Source organism: Pavona decussata, unplaced genomic scaffold, assembly GCF_977016875.1.
Source record: "Pavona decussata unplaced genomic scaffold, jaPavDecu1.1 SCAFFOLD_87, whole genome shotgun sequence".
NCBI classification, from domain to species: Eukaryota; Metazoa; Cnidaria; class Anthozoa; order Scleractinia; family Agariciidae; genus Pavona; species Pavona decussata.
This window is the reverse complement of record NW_028145504.1, coordinates 1,283,715-1,305,511: the sequence shown is the minus strand read 5'-3', so window position 1 is coordinate 1,305,511 and position 21,797 is coordinate 1,283,715. Positions and strand designations below refer to the sequence as shown.

Below are 21,797 nucleotides of genomic sequence, written 5' to 3'. Positions count from 1 at the left end.
CACTTTCCAGATCGAATTGGAATTTAGAAGTGTTGGTTTTTGAGGAGATGGGAAAGCAGAGTGCCCGGGAGAAATACCTCGCGGAGCAAGGACAAGAACCAACAAACTTTTGTTGAAGGAATGTTGGGCAAATGGTTTGAAACCGTTTAAACGGTTACATGCCCATTCTCGTCTCCAGAGCCCCCTGTCCCTCTTAGCAGGCGGGGCCACCAGCCTCCAGCGGCCAAGACTGACCAGGCGGCTCAGGGGACAAGAATGTTACGTGCCTTCATAAAATTATCTGGAAGAGAGACCCTGGAAACGAGGTGGAACCAGGAGGTTATAAGCTCCTGGTGGAACCCATTCCACTGAATTCTGCTGTTGCGCGGTTTTCACCGTGACTTTCCTTGATTTCTTTGCTTTAATTTGTGATTGGTTAAAATATCGCGGCACTTTGTAAACCGTACTCTGAAGCGTTGTCTTCATTTACAGGTATCTGCTTCAGGTGTCGATACATGCTCGATGATCTCAACTGATGTCTTCTGTCCCGCCGTACTATAAAGAGGAAGGAGAGGTTTGGTGTGAGACCTCGTTTATATTAATATACTGCTGTCGGTGGACGGAATCGGTGCGAAAGAACGAGGCCAAGTTCTGCCACCTTAGCGAAATACGCTTTGTCAAGAACGATGTAGATACCCTACAAGGACTTTCTTTTGAATTTGTTTTCGTTTGTTTCTTGTTTTCTGTCTTTCTTTGCTCGTCAACTTCAGGAGAAACAGTGACTGTTTTGCAGTCTGTGTTCTGTTTTCTTGTAAAGGCCCGCCCTAATATTAAGTACAAGAGTCTAGCTGGACATATAATCACTAAAATTGTAAGTGAACACATTTTGACGAACATGACGAATAAGAGCTCGTTGTGATACTGGAGTTTCAATAATTGAATGGTTTTCAATCAGTCTGCTTAAAACGTCATCCAATGTCAAGAGCAACCGCATCGCTCATCAGAACAACTCTTACTCAAACGATCACACTGGGAAGGGCGATTTCTTACCGGATACGCGCGCGAAAGGTCCACGCGAGGCGGGCAAGCCTGCGAGAGCTTCTCGTGCGAGCCTCAACGAAAATTTCTCACGTCCCCACCAAAATAATAAGACAAGAGAGGTAACACTTTAAATCGATATGCCTTTTTAATGTTTAATTTTTGTAATACATAGACATCTTCTATATAACAAGTGCTCGATTTAAGGACATGTTTGATAAAACCATACTATAATACATTAATAAGGGTACTCATTCTTTCTAGGTCATCAAATGGTTTAACTTCATGTTTAAATCACGTCCCCGTTACTTTGGTATACTTTATGGTAAAAATATAACGGAATGACGTTTTCCGTTTCTGTAACAAGATAATTACTTTAATATTTTCACGTAACTGGTCATTAATGTCCCAAAGGACAAATAGTTTAGTGACACGTCGTCGCTATAAATAGATGAATATTCTACTAATTATTCAATTAAAGCCACAAAAAAATTACTTCCCCTCCAATATATCACGGCTGTTTTTGTAGGTAGGCATTTCATGCCCCGGCAATTGTTGCCAAGTTTAATTTAGCCCTTAGTCTCTAAAATAAGACAAATTTGCCACAATTTTCAATTGGAAAACAGTTATTCTACAAAGCTGTCGCTGACCTAGCGTTACGGCTAAGGGTGCATTTTTGTCACATGTGAACCTCGACGCACAAGTAAACAAAGAAAATACACAGCCCATTATTTAAAAATACAAACCAAACAAGCTGGAACATTGATCAATATTTCGATCATTTTTCTAACATTAGAAATGCGCCAGTTGAGAAGAATGACATGGAAAAGTAATCCAGATAGAAAGCAAGCGGTCAATATAAAAGCGCAGCAAATTAGAATGGACGATTCATTTCAGAAAATCCGAATTGCATTTTTTATTTAGAGTAAGACTTTGGAGGAACAGGGCTAACTATTGTAAGACTAAACATCTACACTAACAGGGCGTTTTCCATTTGAAAGAACTTGCCGGCCAGACCGGTTTGTTCGTAAACGGAATGTACCAATTTGAAGGATAAGTTTTATCCTAGTAATTCGAATTTCTTCAGAGTAATCATTTTTCAAGATTTTGCGGCATCATCCCTTCAAAATGACGAATTCGATTTACAAAGTGGCCGGACTGGCAGACAAGTTCTGGAACTGAAATGGAAAGCACACTAACTTTCTCTTTTTCAATTTCCTATTCATTTTAAGTAAAAGGTTTTGAATTAAACGATCTCATAAACCATAGCTTGAGACAAAATAAAAATGTTTTGACGAAGTACTGAACAGAAAGAAGATACAACGCTGCATGCTCTCAAGAGATCGACTACCAATCAGAATTTTAAGTTCATTTCCAAGAAACCAACTTAAGGCTGCAGGTGAACCCAAGTTGGTTTCCTGACCGAAACTGTCGTCAGATTTTGATGCGTGCTATTAAATTACTTCAAAAAATGTCGGACTTCAAGCTTGGTACTGTGTGGTCCGTATGTTTCAGCTCTTAGCATGTGGTAGAACGCCAGGCAGTTGTTTCCACAAAAATCTCAGGAAACATATGCGAATGAGGTTCAGTTTAGTTTCCGTTCACGACCACAAAGATAAAACACCATACGCAGATATATTACTTACACATCACGCATGCACATTTTTTGAGTGGTTTTCAAATGACTGTCGTATAAATCACGTCTTGGCATTGCTGTCAATCACAACACAAGCAAGAATGCAGCTGCTTCAAAGCGCGGGTAAACGCGCTTGACACGCGTAACGCCTGATTGCTAAATTCTTGCTCCTCATTGGCTCAGGAAAAAGTATGTTTCCTTTGATAAGCGAGAGCAGCATGCACCTGGGAAAAGCGCGGGAAAAACACGCTTGAGACACGTAACACTTTTTTGCTAAATTCTTGCTCCTCATTGGCTCAGGAAAATGCATGTTTCCTTTGATAAGAGAAAGCAGTATGCAGCTGCTTCAAAGCGCGGGAAAACGAGCTCGAGACACGTAAGTGACGTAACACTTGATCGCTAAATTCTTGCTTCTCATTGGCTCAGGAAAAAGCATGTTGAACCAAAAGTTTTTACAGCGCTCTGTAATTGATTAAAAAACCACGTTAACAAAATTTCCACAGTCAACTGAAAACCACTCTGTCAATAGTTTAACAAGCCACTATTACGGTGGCTTGCCAGTTGTTATATTTGCTCTGTTATATATTAAGTTACTCTCGACTAAAAAAACCACTCTTTGGATTAAAAGGACCGGGAGCAAGCTGTGAATATTTTTACAGTTATCCAGTCCCAAAGTACTCGTTTATACCTGTTAACTCCTACCTGTTCAAAACCAAAGCTGAAAGCAAAAAAAAATCTAAATATTGAAAAGCTAACAGCACCACAGGAAACGTTCCACTCAGTAGCTTTCGTTTGAATGGTCAACTCTAGGATTTCATCCACAGGCTCAAAATGTTGGCCATCTTGCACAGTATAATAAACAGCACCACCGCTACTCAGAAGCTTTCATTTGAATGATTCATACCAAGAGCCACATTTAATTCATAAGTCTCACCTGGTCCTCACTCGGCAAGGACCCTAATCACTAACTCATGAAATATTTTCTCACGATGATTAAAAATGCCGCAAAACGTTCTGTTCGTTTTTGTTATGTAAATCTTTTCGTTTGGGTTGCTGGTTGCTGACCAAGCTTTACAATATCCTATACTCGCTTGTATCGTTCGAAATTCAATATTTATCGTCTTTTTCTTAATCCAAAACGTGTTAAATGGGCCGGGTCAAGAAATTAATTTTGATGGCTCTGCCGTCGGTGAACAGACTTCGGCAAAAATTAACTGAAGTCACGGTAAAGTGGACTCAAACGATTTCCGAAAACCAAGAAAGCACGGAGAGCCAAAATTGAAATGCATGGAAATGCGATTTTTATTGACTCATGATCAACGGCAGTTTGGAAAAAAAAATTGGTATTACTTTTGTGTTTTTGTTGTGTTTGGTTGAAATGATTCTTTCACTTTGGTTTTAGGACACTCAGTTGAAAACCACTCTAACTGAACGAGCCACCAAAAATTCTTAGACCCAGGGGCCCGTTTCTCGAAAAGTCCCGGTAACTTATCGGGCCCGATAAGTGTCTTTGGTGATAAATGCTTCTTAACAAAAGTTAACTTTTGTTAGCTTTGAATACTAAACTTTAAAATCTTATAATTCTATGAAATCATTAGCCAAGTACCATGTCTGTGATCACTGTGTAATCGGGGAAAAAACATTGAAAAATATACTTATCGGGCCCGGTAAGTTACCGGGACTTTCGAGAAACGGGCCCCTGCCCCCTTATAAGAAACAAACCTCCATTTAACGGTAAAGGAAGCGAGATGAGCCAAACCTATCTGCGACTCCCACTTCCGGCTATGGCTATACAACCGTTTCCTTGCCTGGTGGAAGCGGATCTTCCTGCGCGCAATTCACCTGCAAAGTCGGTAATTCACACTCCACATCCTGTTTCTGTTTTTGCTTAGGGATTTTGTGTGGATGCTTCCGTCGCCTGTGTTTAGCTTTTCCCTTCTTTTTCTGTTCATTGCGCCCGTTTCTGTGATGTTCTATCACGGTATCCCCTTGAAGCTCATCTCCTTGGTGCAAACGCTCCTCGTCGTTTCTTGTGTTTAAGTAACTGTCTGTAGTGAAAGGTTTGCTCGGTTCATCTGACGGAACTCGCATGTTTGGAGGCGGTCTGGCCAAAACCTCGAACGAGTTCACATAGATGGAATTCTCCCCTAGCGAGCTGGACCGAGTGTGAAGAGACAAGATAGTGGTCCTTCGCACAGGCGAGCTAGACGACGTTTTAATAGGGTGGACGATTACCTGGGCGACTGTTGACACAGCGTCCGCTGTTCCAAGTGATGAAGCTCTCACTTTTGACCTCGCGCATTCTGGAAGAATGTCGGGTAAGTCTTTCTGTAGTTTGGGAATTGAACACGACGCGTGGCGAGACGCAAAAGGGACAACATTTCTATTTTCAGTTCTAACTGTTTCATGTTCACTCAAGTCCATATTATCTCTTTGGTGGTCTTCTTGACCAGGAAAGTTTCTATCTGTGGATTGACCCAACAAACATGATGTACCACTAGCCGAATAACTCGCCGTGATTTGTGACCCACCACAAACTTGTTCGTCCCAAGGGAGGTCCCCACCGTCAAGACGAATAACCTCAGTAAGGGTACTGCAAGTCGCTGCAGCTTCGTTTCTTTCAACGTTGGCTTCTGGATCGTGTATTGCACACCGCAAGCTCGCGCACACCTCCATTAATTCCTGTCCGGCAGAAAGCTGATGTTGACTGGTAGAAGACTCGGGAGACGACAACGAGTACTGAGACTCGGCGAGCGAAGGATTCTGGGAAGAATACGGTGGTGGCAAGTCTGTGGGGTCAAACACGGGGGGTGGTACAATGCACGATGATAATCCGTACTCTTGGAAGTTCTCAACTGAGTGATACACTGGAGGGGCGTATGATGGCAGCATGGACGGGTCCGTAGGGTATGACGTCCATGTGTAGCGCTCCTGATTGCTGGAATGTGAACGTCTAGAGCTTTGACGGCTACAAGGACCCTGAAAAAGAATGTTTACATTAGAATTAAAAACGACGGCACAATCACAGCCTAGATGGCAGCACGTTACCTTAGCGCAAAGGCAACGAAACTTTGACTTGCGGATTTGCAACCGAATAGGGGCATTTTTGTACAGCTGAAGGCTTGGTCAGTCATTAGGGAGCTTAAGGGGATACTCTACACCTGCTTAAAACTATAGCATCTGGAATATAACAAAATTGATAAATGGCCAACAAAAAAAGTGCAAAAGGCTTCGCCCAATACGGAATATATTTTCTCCCAACTAGCCGTCATTGTAAAGCCGTAATGCCGTCTCAAAACTCAGTTTAGTTTATAGAAACAACCGACAACCTACAAGTATGAAGGGCTTGCTTAACCGTAAAACGTTGGGCGCATATAGCGCTCTAACCAGTCGGGCATGACGGTCAAGAAGGAGCGTATAAAAGCAGCCAGAAAAACGGGGGAGGGGAGGGAGCCTGAATTCTTGTCGACAGTTGACGTTCTCATTTGATCCTGATTTGCAGTGTTTGATTACTGTCCGCCATGTTGGGAAGATAAGGTTAATTTTGTTGTCGAAAACAGGAAGCGAACGTCTCCGTTTATCAGTCTTTTGAAATGAAAATTCAAACATGTTCATTGACTTTTGACCCGGAAAAGCTCAATGTCAACCACGTTTCGTCCACAATGCACTTCGAATCTTCAGTTGGCACATGCACATTCGCTAGAATTAGAAATAAGTAGTCACGTTTGCTGTTCATACCCGTAATCCGACCCAGCGGATTGGTGAGAAACGGAGAAGAATCTGGGCAAGCAAAAAAAAAACTGTTGTTCCCGATGCGGCATTTCAGATGGAACAAGTGAGGTAAAACAGCTAGTTTAAAATGTGCTCTAAAATTCAGCACCTATGGTGTTAAAGATTTAACAACATTTTCAAAAATGTTTACTTGGAGAAAACTGAACAAACAGAAAATGGGATCTCCTGCTCCGTAGCTCGGCTGAATTTTTGATGGTCGCGAGTTTAAACGTAAGAAATTCGTAAATCTTCTTCAGGTTTGTTTCAGGTGGGGGGCAGGTCGAGGTAATACTCTATAATTTATGAGCGCACACTGTTGGCAATGTTAAAAGCCATCTCGTGCACATCGCGTGCGTTCAATGGCGCTCTTTCACACGCTCTAATTCTAGTCCGTTTCAGTTATTTAAAACTAAATAATTTGTCATTGTTCATATCGCTTTGAGGTGATGAAATAATCGTTTTCAGAGAAGAAGAGGCGAAAGATTGGGAGTAATTTTTTTATACTTAGTAATATTAGTGGTACGTGTTCGGACACGATACGCATCATAGCACAGATATATATTATTGAGGTGTGACGTGCAAAAGCATGGAATACAAACAAAGGAAGTTTCAGTAAAACTGCCGCTTCCTTGGTAACCATTGAAACAGTAAGATAACAGTGTTTCCTGAAGACTCTTTTCACTCTTCCGGAATAAGAATACACGGAATAGGCGATATTCATGATCTTTTGGCTTCTATTCTGCTTTCGGAATAAACAGAATAAGACGATCATGAACCGCTTTTTTGGAAAGGTTTTTGGTTTAAGGTGATTCTCACCAAATAAAAGTTGTCGTGAAAATTTCCTCTAATTCTTCACTATTATGTACCATTTCAAAAGATGTAATAAAAAAGATAGGTCACCATGTCCGCGAAGGACCAACGATCCACTCAATTTACCCCATAATCGCTTGCAATATTCGTCTTCAAAAATGATTTTATTTGATCAGTTGCTGCCACGTCCGGTAGAAACAGAAGTTACATAGATAAAGTAGAACTTAGAAAAGCGATATACGTAGACCGTATGAAACATGTTCAACAAAAGCGGATAAATTAATTGGCAGGGAAGCACAATAAAAAGCAGCATGGTCTCAAAACATCTCTTGCGTGCGAGTTCTCAGTGCCCACGAGTGGCTGGCAAGCTCTTATTTCTGACTGACAGTAACTCTGCCGTCAAGTTTTTCTAAAAGTTTTTAAACATAAAGAGGATAATAGCTAAGTTAAAATAACGACATCGGAAAGATAGGTCACGGTGCTTGCGTTCTTTTGGGACTGATTTTCTGTGTATTCTGTTATTCATGAACTGGGATCATAAGAAAAGACGAAATTGTTTCAAAAGAATGTGCAAAGTAAATGGGTTTAAATGGTTTAAAAGCAGAACAAGGGGAAATGAGGAAACCTTAAAAAACTAAAAAAACCAACATAAACAACTTTAAAACTTAAAACGACGATAATTTTGAACACTTTAAGCAAAGCAAAGTCTGTTTCATGCACAAATTTAAAACTGAAATTATAGCTTCGGTCTCAAGAAACGTTTCTGTGTTTGAAAGGCAGAAGAATCTCTACAAACACGCTTGTACAGGCGAGGGTAAAACACTCGGCCAGTTGTGTTTGCGCTGACGTTTTTCAGAGGATGTTCACTCCATTCTTCGCTTCCGCGTGTTTTTGAGGTAAAACAGCTGTGATGCCAAAAATGGTTGGTGCAGTAGCCGAGTGGTTTAGGCATGTGAACGATAATCTGGAAACCCCGGATCGAATGCTGTGATGTACCGAGTTCGGTAGTGTTATATTTTGTTCACTGTTAGGTGATTCCTAAATTCACAAAAGTACAGAAAATCTAACAAAGAAGTATTAAACCTTGCTCAAAGTACCGCTATTCGGAACCAGGATTGGTCGTAAATTACCTGCATTTTCGTAAACAATACTTCAGTACTTCAGTAGTTAAAAATTAGCGATGAGTTTTGCAGAACGTTTTGATGTCGCCATGACATCATTTTCAAGTGACAAATTTTTATTCTTAAATGTTTGTCCAAATTTAATCTCGTTCAAATACTTCAGTAAACGGTTATCAGAGAATTTCATTCTAGGCAAACGAATGTTGGGGGCTTTTGCACTTCAGGGATCCTGATTGCGACCCTAACGAGGGGCCCTAGCATAGGACCCTGAATACTGGACCCTGATAGGAACCCTGTATATTTAGTACCTGATTTCTGCTTGTCTCACGAGCCACTGCAGTACATCCCAGTATGGTCGCAACAAAACATAAAAAGCTTCCAAAGATGGTCAAAACACAGAGTCCGTACATTAAGCCAGTAAGCAATCCTGTTAAAGTGCTGCAGTCGTCTACTCCTTCAAACTCAATTCCCCCAGCGCTGTGTCGGCATGCCGCTATAGAGTCGCAGCACTTGCATATGTCGCCTGAGATTTGTTTCTCGCACATAACAAGAGACTTGAGCAAGCCACCAGCATCGCCAGTTAATATTGTGCCAATCATCTGAAGCCCCACACAGACGGCTGAGAAGAATGTAAACAAGCTCATCTGCAACAAATCAGACACAAAAAATGTAAATGGCACAAAGCCCAGTTTTCAGGCACAAAACTTTGAATCTGTGGATGAAATTCTTTACTGTGACCTCTGATATGAAAGCTACCAAGTAATACTTTCTCCTTGTGGTCTTATTATGCTGTACAAGGTGGTTCTAACTTTTGAGCCTATGGATAAAATCCTAAAGTGTGACCATTCAAATGAAAGTTACTGAGCAGTACTTTCCTGTAGTATTGCTTATTATGCTGTTAACAAGGTGGTTCTAACTTTTATGTCTATGGTGTGACCATTCAGATGAAAACTACTGAGCAGTACTTTCCTGTGGTGCTGCTAATTATGCTGTACAAGGTGGTTCTAACTTTTAAGTCTGTGGATGAAATCCTTAAGCTTGACCACTCAAATGAAAGCTACTGAGCAGTACTTTCTTGTAGTGCTGGATGCTGTACAAGGTGGTTCTAACTTTAAAGTCTGTGCATGAAATCTTAAAATGTGACCAATGAAATGAGCTACTGAGCAATACTTTCCCCTGGTGGTGCTTATTATGCTGTACAAGGTGGTTCTACCTTTTAAGTCTGTGGATGAAATCCTAAAATTTGACCATTGAAATGAGCTTCTCAGCAGCACTTTTGACACGGCTGTTCTTAATTTTGAGTCTGAGGATGAAATCCTTAAGTGTGACCATTCAAATAAAAGCTACTGAGCAGTACTTTGTTGTGGTGCTGTTTGTTATGTTGTACAAGGTGATTCTAACTTTTGAGTCTGCGGATGAAATCCTAAAGTGTGACCACTGAAATGAAAGCTACTGAGCAGTATATTCCTGTGGTGCTGTTTTGGACAAGGTGGTTCTAACTTTTGAGACACAGTCACTCCCAAAATAAACTTCATCTGTTAAGAAGTACCGAGGTACCGTTTACCATTAAATGCCAAAAATGAAGTCAGTTTAAAGGACTTTTTGAGGAGTTTATTTTTGGAGAGGGTTAATATTTACTATTGGTGGGGGTTTTGCTTTTCAAAATTGATTGGGTTTTAAAAACCAAGCTAACAGCTTACATGTACCTGGCACGGTTCATGAGCTAATATGGATTATTAAAAACTGGATCATTGTATAATGCAATTCCCATATTTGAATGGCTTAGCGGCCATGGTATATCAGCCATTATACCATGCCCAAGAAATAGCGACCGTTAAATTGGTCTTCTGGTTGTTCTTACAAAGCGAAATCAGTAGGATCTAGTAATATACAGTCGAACCTCCCTTTGCGACCACCTCTCGTAAGCGACCACCTCTCGTAAGCGACCACCTCTCATTAGCGACCACTTTTCCAAAATACCAAAATTTTTTCAAGTCAAATCACTATAGATGGAACCTCTCGTAGGCGACCACCTCTTGTAAGCGACCACTTTTAGAGATCATTCTTTAATATTTTCAATTGTTTTTAAAGGGGCAGTATCATGGGAGATATCATGATTTTGGGCAAAAATTCACTAAATTTAAACTCTGAACACTGTGTTCATTAATTTCTAAATTTCTAATTTTAAGAAATATTAATAGTGATTCTACTGAGACGAAAGGCTGAACCAAAATATAGTACAACCGATTTTTAGTGCGTTACGACAGCGAAAATTGAAAACGTCGGCCGGACGTTTTCAAATTTGAATCCATTTTTATTTTGGTCATCTGCCGGCGCAAATATCCTTGGATAGTTTCTTGGCATTCTGATACTCTTTAAATGGAATTTTGGTCATTATATCTTCGCTGCTATCAACCGAATAGCGTCTTTTCGATTTTCAATGTGTTGCTAAAAATAGCGTGATACTGTCCCTTTAACCTCCCGTAGGCGACCACTTGACACACAATCTGCTGTTTCTCTCAAGGGCGGAAATTGAAAAACGTGTCGCTGTAACATATTGGCTACATCATTACAGCGGACGCTTAATTCTCACAGCCGGAGTTACGAGAAGTGTTTTCCGATATAGCTTAGCACTGAAACAATTGATAAAATACACATGCACTATACTTTACACTGAAATAACATTTCATCAGATTGAATCCCTTGTAGGAAAAAACTGTCTTATCTTTTATCATTCTTATCTTTTTGCTTATGTTCTGTTCCCTGAAAAATTTAGACAGCGCCACCTGGGGCAATAAAAGAGTCAAGTTTCTTTCAATAATTGTCTCAATCGCTGTAATAAGTATTCGTGAGATACAAACAATAATCACCCTACGATATTTTGCCTCTAGAGAATAATTTTGGACCAGTCTTAATATACTTGTAGCTAAGAAAAGTTATTACAAATTAACTATGGGTTTCGATAAGCACTGGCAAAAGGGTTAGGTCTCCGCAATCACCATATGTAAATTACCCGAAATTTAGACCCCCTGTGGTCTGACCTCTGGTAAGCGACCACCTCCCGTAAGCGACCACATATCCTCGACATTATGGGTGGTCGCGTACGGGAGATTCGACTGTATCTTGATTGTTTTTAATAAAACAATTATTGCACTCGTGCTTGTTGGATATGAGATGATTATAGCCAACTCGGCGCTGCGCGCCTCGTTGGCTATCTATCATCTCATTTCCAACGCGCGCTCGTGGAATAATTGTTAAAGACAGCACACTATCTGAAGGATTATAGTATCAGATATTTGGGGCTTATTAATTTAGGGGTGAGGGAGGGGGGAATTATGAAAATACAATTGATTCAGAAATAAATGTCATTGAAAGTAACATGTAACATGAAATAAAGATGGATGGCCACTCATGATGACAAGAACTGGACTCTACTGGAAATAACCATTTTCGGGTAAACTCCTGACTTCAACTCTCTTACCCCTCTCCACCCCTTCCTTGGCATTTCCTGCCATTTTGAAATCCTTGATTTCTTTCTGTATGCAATAATGCATAACTGTTATTTTCACTGTTCCCTGCCCTACCCCCTACTCCAATATTTCCATCTATCATCTCTTGTCCAACACGTGCTTTGGAATTAATTGTGGGGCACAACATTCTCTGCAGGCATGTCCAGATGTAGACTTAAATAAGGAAATGTTCAATTTTTGACAGCTCCAGGTTACAAGTCCAGATGCCTGGGTATCACTGGTATATATCTTTTGAGAGGAAATTTGATAAAATGCAAGAAAAGTAATACACATTAAAAATAGAAGTCGATTAACAGACTAACTGATATTTAACACCAAAATCACCAGTCCTTTTCATCCCAAGAGCTATGTACTATTTTTTTTCTTGAATTCTATTTTTGTAATATATATCATTGTATTAAATGTTAGCAGCGGCAAATATAATTTTTAAAAAATGTCATTTTAATGGATGTTAGTAACAAAACAAAGATTAAAAAGATATGTCACAGATACCTTGAAATGAAATTTCAAAAAATGCTAAAAACTTAACAAATGAACTTTAAAATAGAATTCAATTAAGGGCCTAACCACTTAAAGCTGATTAATAATAATCCTGAATTACAAATTAATACAATTTAAATTAGCCAATGTCCAAACAAAGGACAAACTTAAACTTCAAAGGAATCTACTTCACAAAGCTTTTAAACTGAAAACTGAATACCATCTATGTGTTTATCCTGACAAATTACCCATTAAGGATTCCTGTTTGAAGGGCCCCACCCTGGGCTATAATGAGCTTTTTTAAATCCCAGGCCAAAAAACTTGTCTGAGACTGGTGCTAAAATTATGCATCCTGATGGAACATTATGTCTTCCTCTTGATATCTTCACTTTCTCCCTTGTAAGGAAACAATCCTACCTCTATTTTTGCAATAAATTAATATTGATAATGTGCAATGTACTTCAAATGATTTAACGACAACAAAATAAATACTTCCACTCTGAGCACATACCAAAATAAGTGCAGTAATCAGAGTGTATTGGTCTTTGTTCTTTTGATGATGTACAACAAAAACAATGTCAAAACATGCAGAAACTTTCCAAAACCACCCTTCCCCCAACACCCCTACCCTCAGGAAAGTTATTGAAAATTCTGAAGGGAGAGGGGGTTACAGTCTCAAATGTAAAGTTCCCTCTTGAAAGTGTTGATTTCCCCCTATTGGAAGCGAAAACAAACCTCCCTCATTTCCCCCTTCTCACTAGACAAACTAGCAATAAAATCTAGCTATAAGTTGCCATAAAGAGGTCTACTTGCATGGGGTACCCCCCTACAGGAGATAGCTGATGATGTTTGCATTAAAGGGGAAGTATCATGGGGTTTTTGATACATGTATCTTTTGTTAAAAATGATGAATAAGACCTTCAATCAGCTGCCAAATAATTCTAGAATGACGAGAGGAAAGAAATCAACTTAATTATTGAAAGGAACAACTCGTGATCTGTTCTAGCGTATTTTGGAAACAAAAATAAGAGAACTTGAAAAACATTAGCCCAACATTTTTCAAGTTTCAATCCATACCGACCTACTCTGTCTCTGGCCAGAGGCACTAATCGACAGTTTTATTGCACAGGGGTGATAATTTATAACAAACTTGACAATTATTTTGTTGTTTCTGCTGACAGACAAACATTTCTGGGTTTTGAAATGAGAGCAAATTTGCGTGATACTTCCCCTTTAAGGGTACAGTGATCTATCACTACTGCTTTTCCAATTCACTTGAATACATATCATCCAGGGGGAGCAGGGATGGTGCAGCGGTGAGAGCACTTGCCTCCCACCAATGTGGACCAGGTTTGATTCCCAGACTCGGCATCATATCTACTGTATTTTTCTTTCATTTATCCTGAAGTAGTCTCAGCTTATGAGCCACAAGTTCCTCCAGTATGTACAAGTGACCCTGGTCACACCCACCAGTAGAAGAAACTAAAAAATACCCAAATTTAGCTTTTAAATAATGATACGAAGTGTGTCGATCCTTACTGTCCAAGAAACATTGTGACCCAGTGAGAGAATAACTGCACAATCAACTACAGCCTGGAACATTGTAAACTCCTAGCAGGCCTCTCATTCACCTGATCGAGTAAATGTACTTCTATTTCTTTCTCTTTTAGAAAGCCCGAAGCTTACAAGTACCGGATGAAAGCCCTCCACCTGCCCATTAGCCCCCATGCAAGGTACTCTCGTAATGTTTTCTTTTGAAATGCAGAGGAACAAACAAAAAGTATGTTTGGTTTCAAGTCTTTGTTGTCCTTTTTGAGTATATTACAGTGCAATGAACTCAACCAGGGCCACCGATAAAACCGACACTTTGAAATTTAAAGAAATGTTCTCTTTTTTGATTGGTTTACAAACCACCAAAACCAGACTCCTTTGTTGTAAACGTGACCTGCGATTGGCTGATCAATGTTGGGTGGCCACGGTTGAGTTCGTTGTACTGTAACAATTTTATATTAGAATTTGTGTCATATTGTGATAGTTGTATTGACATGTGTCGTATAGTGAAACATGTTATCATTACATTCATTGACCCACCACTAAGCTTCCTTATGACTAGACTGTGGCTTTTTTCCCTAACTTTTGAGTTTCTAATCTTGGAGTGTGCCTTATCTGTGAGTGCTTTACTTGCTAGCGTTATGGACTTCATTCACAGACTCAAAAGTTAGAACCACCTTGTCAACAGCATAATAAGCAGCACCACAATAAAGTACTGCTCAGTAGCTTTCATTTGAATGGTCACACTTTAGGATTTCATCCACAGACTCAACAGTTAGAACCACCTTGTCAACAGCATAATAAACAGCACCACAATAAAGTACTGCTCAGTAGCTTTCATTTGAATGGTCACACTTTAGGATTTCATCCACAGACTCATAAGTTAGAACCAGCTTGTTAACAGCATAATAAACAGCGCCACAATAAAGTATTGCTCAGTTGCTTTCATTTGAATGGTCACACTTTAGGATTTCATCCACAGACTCAACAGATAGAACCACCTTGTCAACAGCACAATAAACAGTGCCACAATAAGGTATTGCTCAGTTGCTTTCATTTGAATGGTCATGCTTGAACTTAATAAATTTCATCCACAAACACAAAAGTGAAGATAGTACCTCATGGTCATTGAGATAAAGAAACTAATGTTCCAGCTAATACAAGAGCATAAAAAATTATAAAGTATAAAAAAGTCACCTATCTAGATCTCAGTATAAAAACGATCTTAATCACACAATGGCACTTAGCATATCTACTTCAGAGCTCTGTACATATGCATGTAAACATCAAATAAGTCAAAATTTGACAGTTCTAACTGCATATGAAAATCTATCAAGTGCTCGCAAAATAAAACTCCCAAGCTGGAAAAAATCAGGTCAGCAACCTGAGAATTAAAGGAGACAGCGTAGAATTCAAATTTGTCTAGATATTAAATGGCAAATCAAAGCTTGCACTATGGAACAATAACCATTACTTAAAGCATCTCCTAAACAATGAAGACACCTGAATCATGAGTGACTAAAATGCTATTTTCGCATGTGAGTCATACAGACCTGCCCGAGGGCCACTTTTACACTACAGAGAAGACTTACTGATAATTTATCATAACTTTTATCTTTTTGATCAAGGACTCATGATTTGAAAGCTAATTGACCTATATTCTGTTCTCATTCCGCCATTAGTACAAAAAAACATAGGCAGTATGTTTTAATGAACATTTCAAATCCGCCTCCTATACGTGGCATGTTATGAATTTTCCCGACCATAACTCACTTATAATGCGTCAGTGATAAGTATTGTTTTTAAAATTACTCCCAACCTGGTGAAGAAACCACGGAAACCAACTCACATCAATCAATTTATCTTTACTAGATTACAATCAGACCAGGAGGTGGAGACTAATCACACTAAATCAACAGATATTGGAAAGAAACACCAAGACCTGAGAAATTGAACACAATAACTAACTGGAAGTGAAGTTCTTTCGCTCTCCAGTCACACTTTTGGATGATATCTAGATACAAGGATACAAAGATTCAAAGAAAGCCAGATGATCAGAGAGCTACACATTTTATTTAATTAAAAAGCCACTGATCGTGGGCTGCCATCAGGTGAGATGAAACCACATCTCTTTGTAATCAGAAAGTACAGATGGCTAAGGGCAAGATGAAAGAAGAATAATGCCAGATATTTGTGGCCAGAATAGAAGAACCATATAATTATGCTTTTTATTACATTGGCTCAAGCTTGAAATCCATTCAACTTATGACTCTCTGTTCACCTTATATCAGCCACAGCTTCTGACAGTTTGATAACAGCGAAGAATTTACCATGTTCATATCAATTGCTAATAAATGTGAACATCCAGCCGTTATCTTGCATTAATTGAAATTATGTCTCATGTCTGCTACTGTTAATAATACTTTGTCATTGTTATGAATAATTACAAGCAAAATCTCATGATCATAATTTTTGCCTTTTCTTTGCCTGAAATTGTTGCGTCACATACATCTGTGTGGCTCCAAGTTAAAATCAGATATTTCAATATAGGGTTATATCTCTTTCACTGCATTTACAGAATTATTTTAAATATGAGAAGAAACAAGACAATTTCATGTATTTTTTTTGTCGAAAATAATTAAAAACGGTTTTGCCTCCTAAAGATTTCAGATAAGTAATTAAGAAGAAAGAATTCCCAAAAATAAATACCATATTTTCTTTTCTTTAACCCACATAAAAAACACACAAAGGGATTTAATTGAAAGTTCAGCTGCGTGCTGTCTACGATGTATGAAAATTCTATAGTTTAGTCTGAAGAAAAAAAGGACTGTAGACAACCACAATCTTTTGTTCATATAGATTGCGTGTGCTTGCCTGCACATCACTAGATCATGGAAATTATGTAGTGGCGCCCCGTATAAGAGGGATTTCAAAATTGACTTCATTAAGCCCAACAGATTTCAAGCGAATTAAAAGAAATCATAAAATTTTAAAATAAAATGAATCGAAACTGACAAGTTTATGGAAATTAAATGTCTGGAAAGTTGGGGAAAATATATTCAATCTTAGAGCGTGCAAAATAGCATTTCCCACATTTTTAAACTTTACTTCGAGTTATTTACGAATGCAGGCAGCTAAATCTACAAGAGAGTGACAGACGATGGTCAAAAATAATCTTTTGTTGCGCTCTCTGGGTAAACACGAAGGTGTCTGTTTCCCCTCATGATGAAACTTTACAATTCAAGATTTATAGCTTTCACTTTTCACACTGTATAAAACCCAGTAGCCACAAAACTCTAACAACGAAACAAATGTCTAGCCATCAAGCACTTTATCTTAAATACTCGCGAGGTTATGGGTTTGTACAATAAATTAAAGCGAAGAGCAAATGTGATTTGAGTTACCAGTAACTTCGCATGCATACGTCGTTAAAATAGTACTGGGTACTCTTAGAATACATGTAAGGAAGCTGGAACTAAGACTGAAATTCAAAACAAACTCACCGAAATAACCGACGAGTTTTTCCATGCAATGATCCCAACGCCACCGCTGCAAAATACCTGACGAAAACACGACAACTCATTTCTAATCACTCCAACTTTAAGTTTAAGTTAAGTTATATCATAATTTCGATAGCCACAGATTTTAAACCCGATCAAATTAAATGTAAAACAACATACCGTGAATCCAGCCCAGTATGGACAAGCATTTCGAATTCTGTCCGAAGAAGTAAACCCAAAAGCCGTGAAGGATAACGCTGTAAGCGAGATGCCTAGAAGGATTTGAACAACACCAAATCCTAGCGTAGTTCGTCGGATTTTCAACATTTGTTGAATTCGCGTGTCTTGTGCGTTCATTTCACGAATGTGCTAGCTTTAGCGCGGTGGGAACACATTAGAGAAGACATAGCATGTAGTACAGGAGATAAAATGACCAGCCTGGGGCTAGCACGACAAAGACCTTCGAAAATATAACTCCACCATCTTGTGTCCCAGACGATTAGCCGGAAGCCTCATTCTGATGATCCGTCTGGTATGCAACTTTTTTCTACGAGGGGAGGGGTAGCTTCTGGTGTAAATGTAATTTACTCCTCTGAAAAAGAAAGAACTACGAACAATAATTATAAGCTTTCAACCACTTTAAAAAGCGTCGTTAGTAAAAAAAAAACAAAGCTAAAAGAAACTGTTAAAGAATAGAAAATCTAGATACATTTCTCTCACTAAAACAATAACCGCTTTCTGCTTAAACCACCCCACCCTACAGAGGATCGGTAATTGTGTTGAGGTTCATTCCAGACAGACGTAAAAACCAGTCTTAGTTTCCGAGATGGCGAATTTTAATAAATCGAATCACCAGTCCTTGGGGTTTACCAGTGTTTCACAACAGTGCTACGGAAATGGAATATTTTCTCAAAGAATCGAAAAGGCGGACAGTTTTATTTTCGTGTAACCGAGGTATAAGCCGAATGTTTATTTTACTGAAAGGCCATACAGCGCTAGTCTAAACAGCGGTGCACGTAAAGACACCGTCATAAATTATTCATAAAAGTTTTCCCTATCTGTTATTTTTTCCTTTCCGGTGAGTGAACATTAGCATAAAATTATCAACTCGATTAGGGTACCTAGCTAAGTTTTGGCCTGACTTTCTGTGCGGTTAAAAGTGACACGAAAGAATAAGTACATTTTTCTATTACAATATCTCTGCTACTTCCTCATATTTACTCTGTTTCGGACTTTTTCCTTGCGTGCTAATTATATTCGCAACCGATCCTGCCGGCCCTGTGTTTACCAAATATTAAAACAATTTCATTGAATTAACATGTGACCACGTTGAAACTTCGCTTTGAGAAATATTTTCATAGCTGCAGCTTGTACGAAAAAAAAAATAGTGCTACATGCTTTTTGACGAGATAGGGTAGCTTTCAAAAGGATTGCATGTTGTCGCTCTCCTTGTCAAAATTAGGCTAATGGCTTATAGACTACATGTCAGGGGTGTTTGAAGTTCGGATACTTATAAACTAAACAATTTGACATACGAGATTATTCCAGAACCATTAGTCCAGTTATTGAAAAAGAAAGAAAAGAAAAGAAAAAGATTAAATGCGACGTGTCTTCCGGTCTTCGTGAAAGATCATCTTGTAGTCGTTGCATATGCATTTCATATCGTAGTTTGGCCTGAAGCCAGTCCGGCTGCACCAACCAAAACTCGCCACGGAGACAGAAACCGGGGAAGCGTCTGAGGGCAGGCGAAGACAAGAAAGTACTACTTTTTTGTGTCGACGGCCGCCATCAAATCTGTTTAGACAAGAAGGTAACAATGTTTTCAAAAAAGGGAACAAAGACTGGAAAGTGAGATGCAGGTGTTGGTAAGTGAAAACTAAAACATACCGTGACTTTGGCCTAAAAGCACGTATGAGCATGCGTCAGGTTAGGATCGTAGCCTCCAGCCAGCCTGGTTTGTCAATATAAAATGTCGTTTACTTTCGACCTTTTAAGCCCTTCTTTATTATTGTAACATTTCTTGGCGACAGTGTGTCTGTCGGAAAAAAGAACCAGACTTAACATCATTTCTCTTTTTAACTATTCTCGCGGGTTTCCCTCGCAATTTCGGAAACTAGAAATTTGTTGCCGGCTACTTAAATTTCGTATTTGGCAGTGTAACCCATTGATCTCACTCCCTTGCCGCACAAAACCGCCCATGACGAGCCATTTGTCAAGTCATCGTTTGAAAAGAAGTGACAAAGGCCGTGTTTTGAAGATCAGCTGATGATCTTGCAAGCAAGTCACGCCTTACAGAGAACGATCGCAGTCAAAGGTTACAAAAATTAAAAAAAAAAAAAATCGGAATTTTTACTAGAAAAATGGAAGAAAAATCTGGCTTTCCCATGGACAACAACAACATTCAGGCCAAACTTTTTTTTTCCATGAACAGGAATGTCCGTTCAATTGGTGAGACGCGAGCAAACGGCAGGGAAAGGAAACGAATAGGAAAGCAATGGGACTAAGCACCAAAATAGAAAAAGCCGTTTTGTACTTTTGGTTGATGTTTTTTCACGTCCAAAAAACTCTCAACATTTTGGATTGTGCCCATGCCCAGAATTGAATTTTGGGGAAAAGGTATTCTCTCTCTTGCTACCACAACGCGCGTTTTAGACAATTTGTCGCTTGAAAGTGTGGCGTCTAATCAAGAGCGAATGCGTTAATTCAACATTTTTTTTGAAACTGAAAACTGATTTAAATTTCATTTTCACGCTAGCCTGCAGAAAAGGCGTTATTTCTTATTTTATTATTTATTTTTGTTTGCTTTTTTCATGCGAGCGGAAGCAAACACGAGGTGTTTTGAGTCCCTCCCATCGCGCGTGCGCCTCCCATCGCGCGTGACTCACGCTCCGCGCTCGCCTCGTGCTTGCCTCCGCTCGCCTGTATTAAAAACGCAAAAGAAAAGAAAAGCGCCTGCCCTCCAGGTTATTTTCACGCTCAGCCTACGTCGCTGACAGAATACGCCACAACACCCACATCCGCTTATGCCCAGAAAATGCACTTTTGTGCATAAATTCCGAGTTTGGGAAAGAATTTTCTCAAACTCATTAATAATTCATCAAGCCAAAACAAAGCAAATCACTACCGTGAAGGAGGTTTAGAAATGTGATCTTAATTATCATAAAATTTTGTGAACTTTTGCTTCGAATTTATCCAAGAATTATCTATAGTTTGAGAAGCTATATCAAACACTCGAAAGAGGGTTTCCTCCTATTTCCAAACACCTCGAAGTTGGTTAAAAAATCTCGGCTGCGCCTCGTTTTTCCAACCAACTTCTCGGTGTTTGGAAATCGGAAGAAACACTCTTCCTCGTGTTTGATATACACTTAACATAATAGGAGAAAGGTACCCTACACTTGTGCTTTCGTCGCCAGTGAAAACCTCATTGTACTGTTTAAACGCACATGCAGAACAATCCGTCTTTACCACCACCATCGCAGACGGGTGGGGCGGTTTAATTTCCTGCCCTTGCCGTTGTGGTCAAGACCGAATACAAAGAACTAAAGTTGTATAATAAGGCGGGCAGCTTTACCATGTTTAAATTGTTCATTGATTAAAATTTTCCCAAATATTCCTAAACAGTTTGATAGAGATAGATAGATATGGTAGTTTCCGGCTCCAAAAAACTAGTCAAGTAAGCAATCAAAACGTGAAGAAATGTCGTGCAGTCGACAACAACCGCGAGCAAACTCGCGGACACTCTGATCCTCGCTGGTCAAAAGGTCATGGAAAGTTTTTGCTCTCAGTATTTCAAAGACCGGATCATTCAGTGGATGAAATCGTTTAGAGAACATTTTATCCGCTGGATAGGGACTTATATTCTGGCTGGCGCCGGATTGGTTGAAAGTGGTTGCATAATTAGAGAACTTTGCTTTGCATGAGAAATTAAAAACTACGATGGTTCAGATCAGACCCTGGATCAGACCGGTGAATATCTGAATTGATGTATCTCAGGTAGCTTGTCTCACACTGAGTCGGTAAACCTTATCACAGGCACCCAATGGTTCTTGATCATGAATGTCTGATGGGAGCTGTTCATAAGGTGACAATCATGCACCTCAAAAATTAAAATCTAATTGCAGTGATAAACAAAAAATAAAGTTATCTTCAGTGAAATGTCATCCGAGACTTTCGTAACGTAGGAAATTATTCCTTTGTTTTCAAAGGACAAGAAAGGTTGATCCCTTACGAAATATGGTCAGCTACCAACCTCGTTCCCTAGAGCTTTCACAAGGGGAAGGATCTGGGAGCGAGGTATGTGAGTTAGTACAGCCGGAAAGCATATCTTCTGCGACACAAGCTGTGCTAGCGCCCACAAATACCCATTTTAAAGGCCCAGAAA

At 39.4% G+C, this 21,797-nt stretch overlaps 1 protein-coding gene and 2 long non-coding RNA genes across 3 annotated transcripts; 2 read left to right on the top strand and 1 right to left on the bottom strand.

Annotated features, from left to right (window-relative positions):
- Nucleotides 1-4,228: 4,228 nt before the first annotated feature.
- Nucleotides 4,229-17,773, bottom strand: LOC146474677 (uncharacterized). The gene is made up of 4 exons (XM_085116406.1): nt 17,597-17,773; nt 17,420-17,476; nt 8,664-8,999; nt 4,229-5,632 (listed from the first exon to the last, which is right to left on the bottom strand). Exons 1-4 carry the CDS (start codon nt 17,771-17,773, stop codon nt 4,442-4,444), a joined length of 1,761 nt encoding a protein of 586 aa, XP_084972532.1. The 3' UTR covers nt 4,229-4,441.
- LOC146474678 (uncharacterized) lies at nt 5,659-16,290 on the top strand. The gene is made up of 3 exons (XR_014866043.1): nt 5,659-6,493; nt 14,036-14,098; nt 15,789-16,290. It is a non-coding gene; the product is annotated as an uncharacterized LOC146474678 (long non-coding RNA).
- A 615-nt stretch (nt 17,774-18,388) lies between the features above and the next one.
- On the top strand, nt 18,389-21,576 carry LOC146474676 (uncharacterized). Its single transcript, XR_014866045.1, has 2 exons — nt 18,389-19,281; nt 19,848-21,576. It is a non-coding gene; the product is annotated as an uncharacterized LOC146474676 (long non-coding RNA).
- The last annotated feature ends 221 nt before the right edge of the window (nt 21,577-21,797 follow it).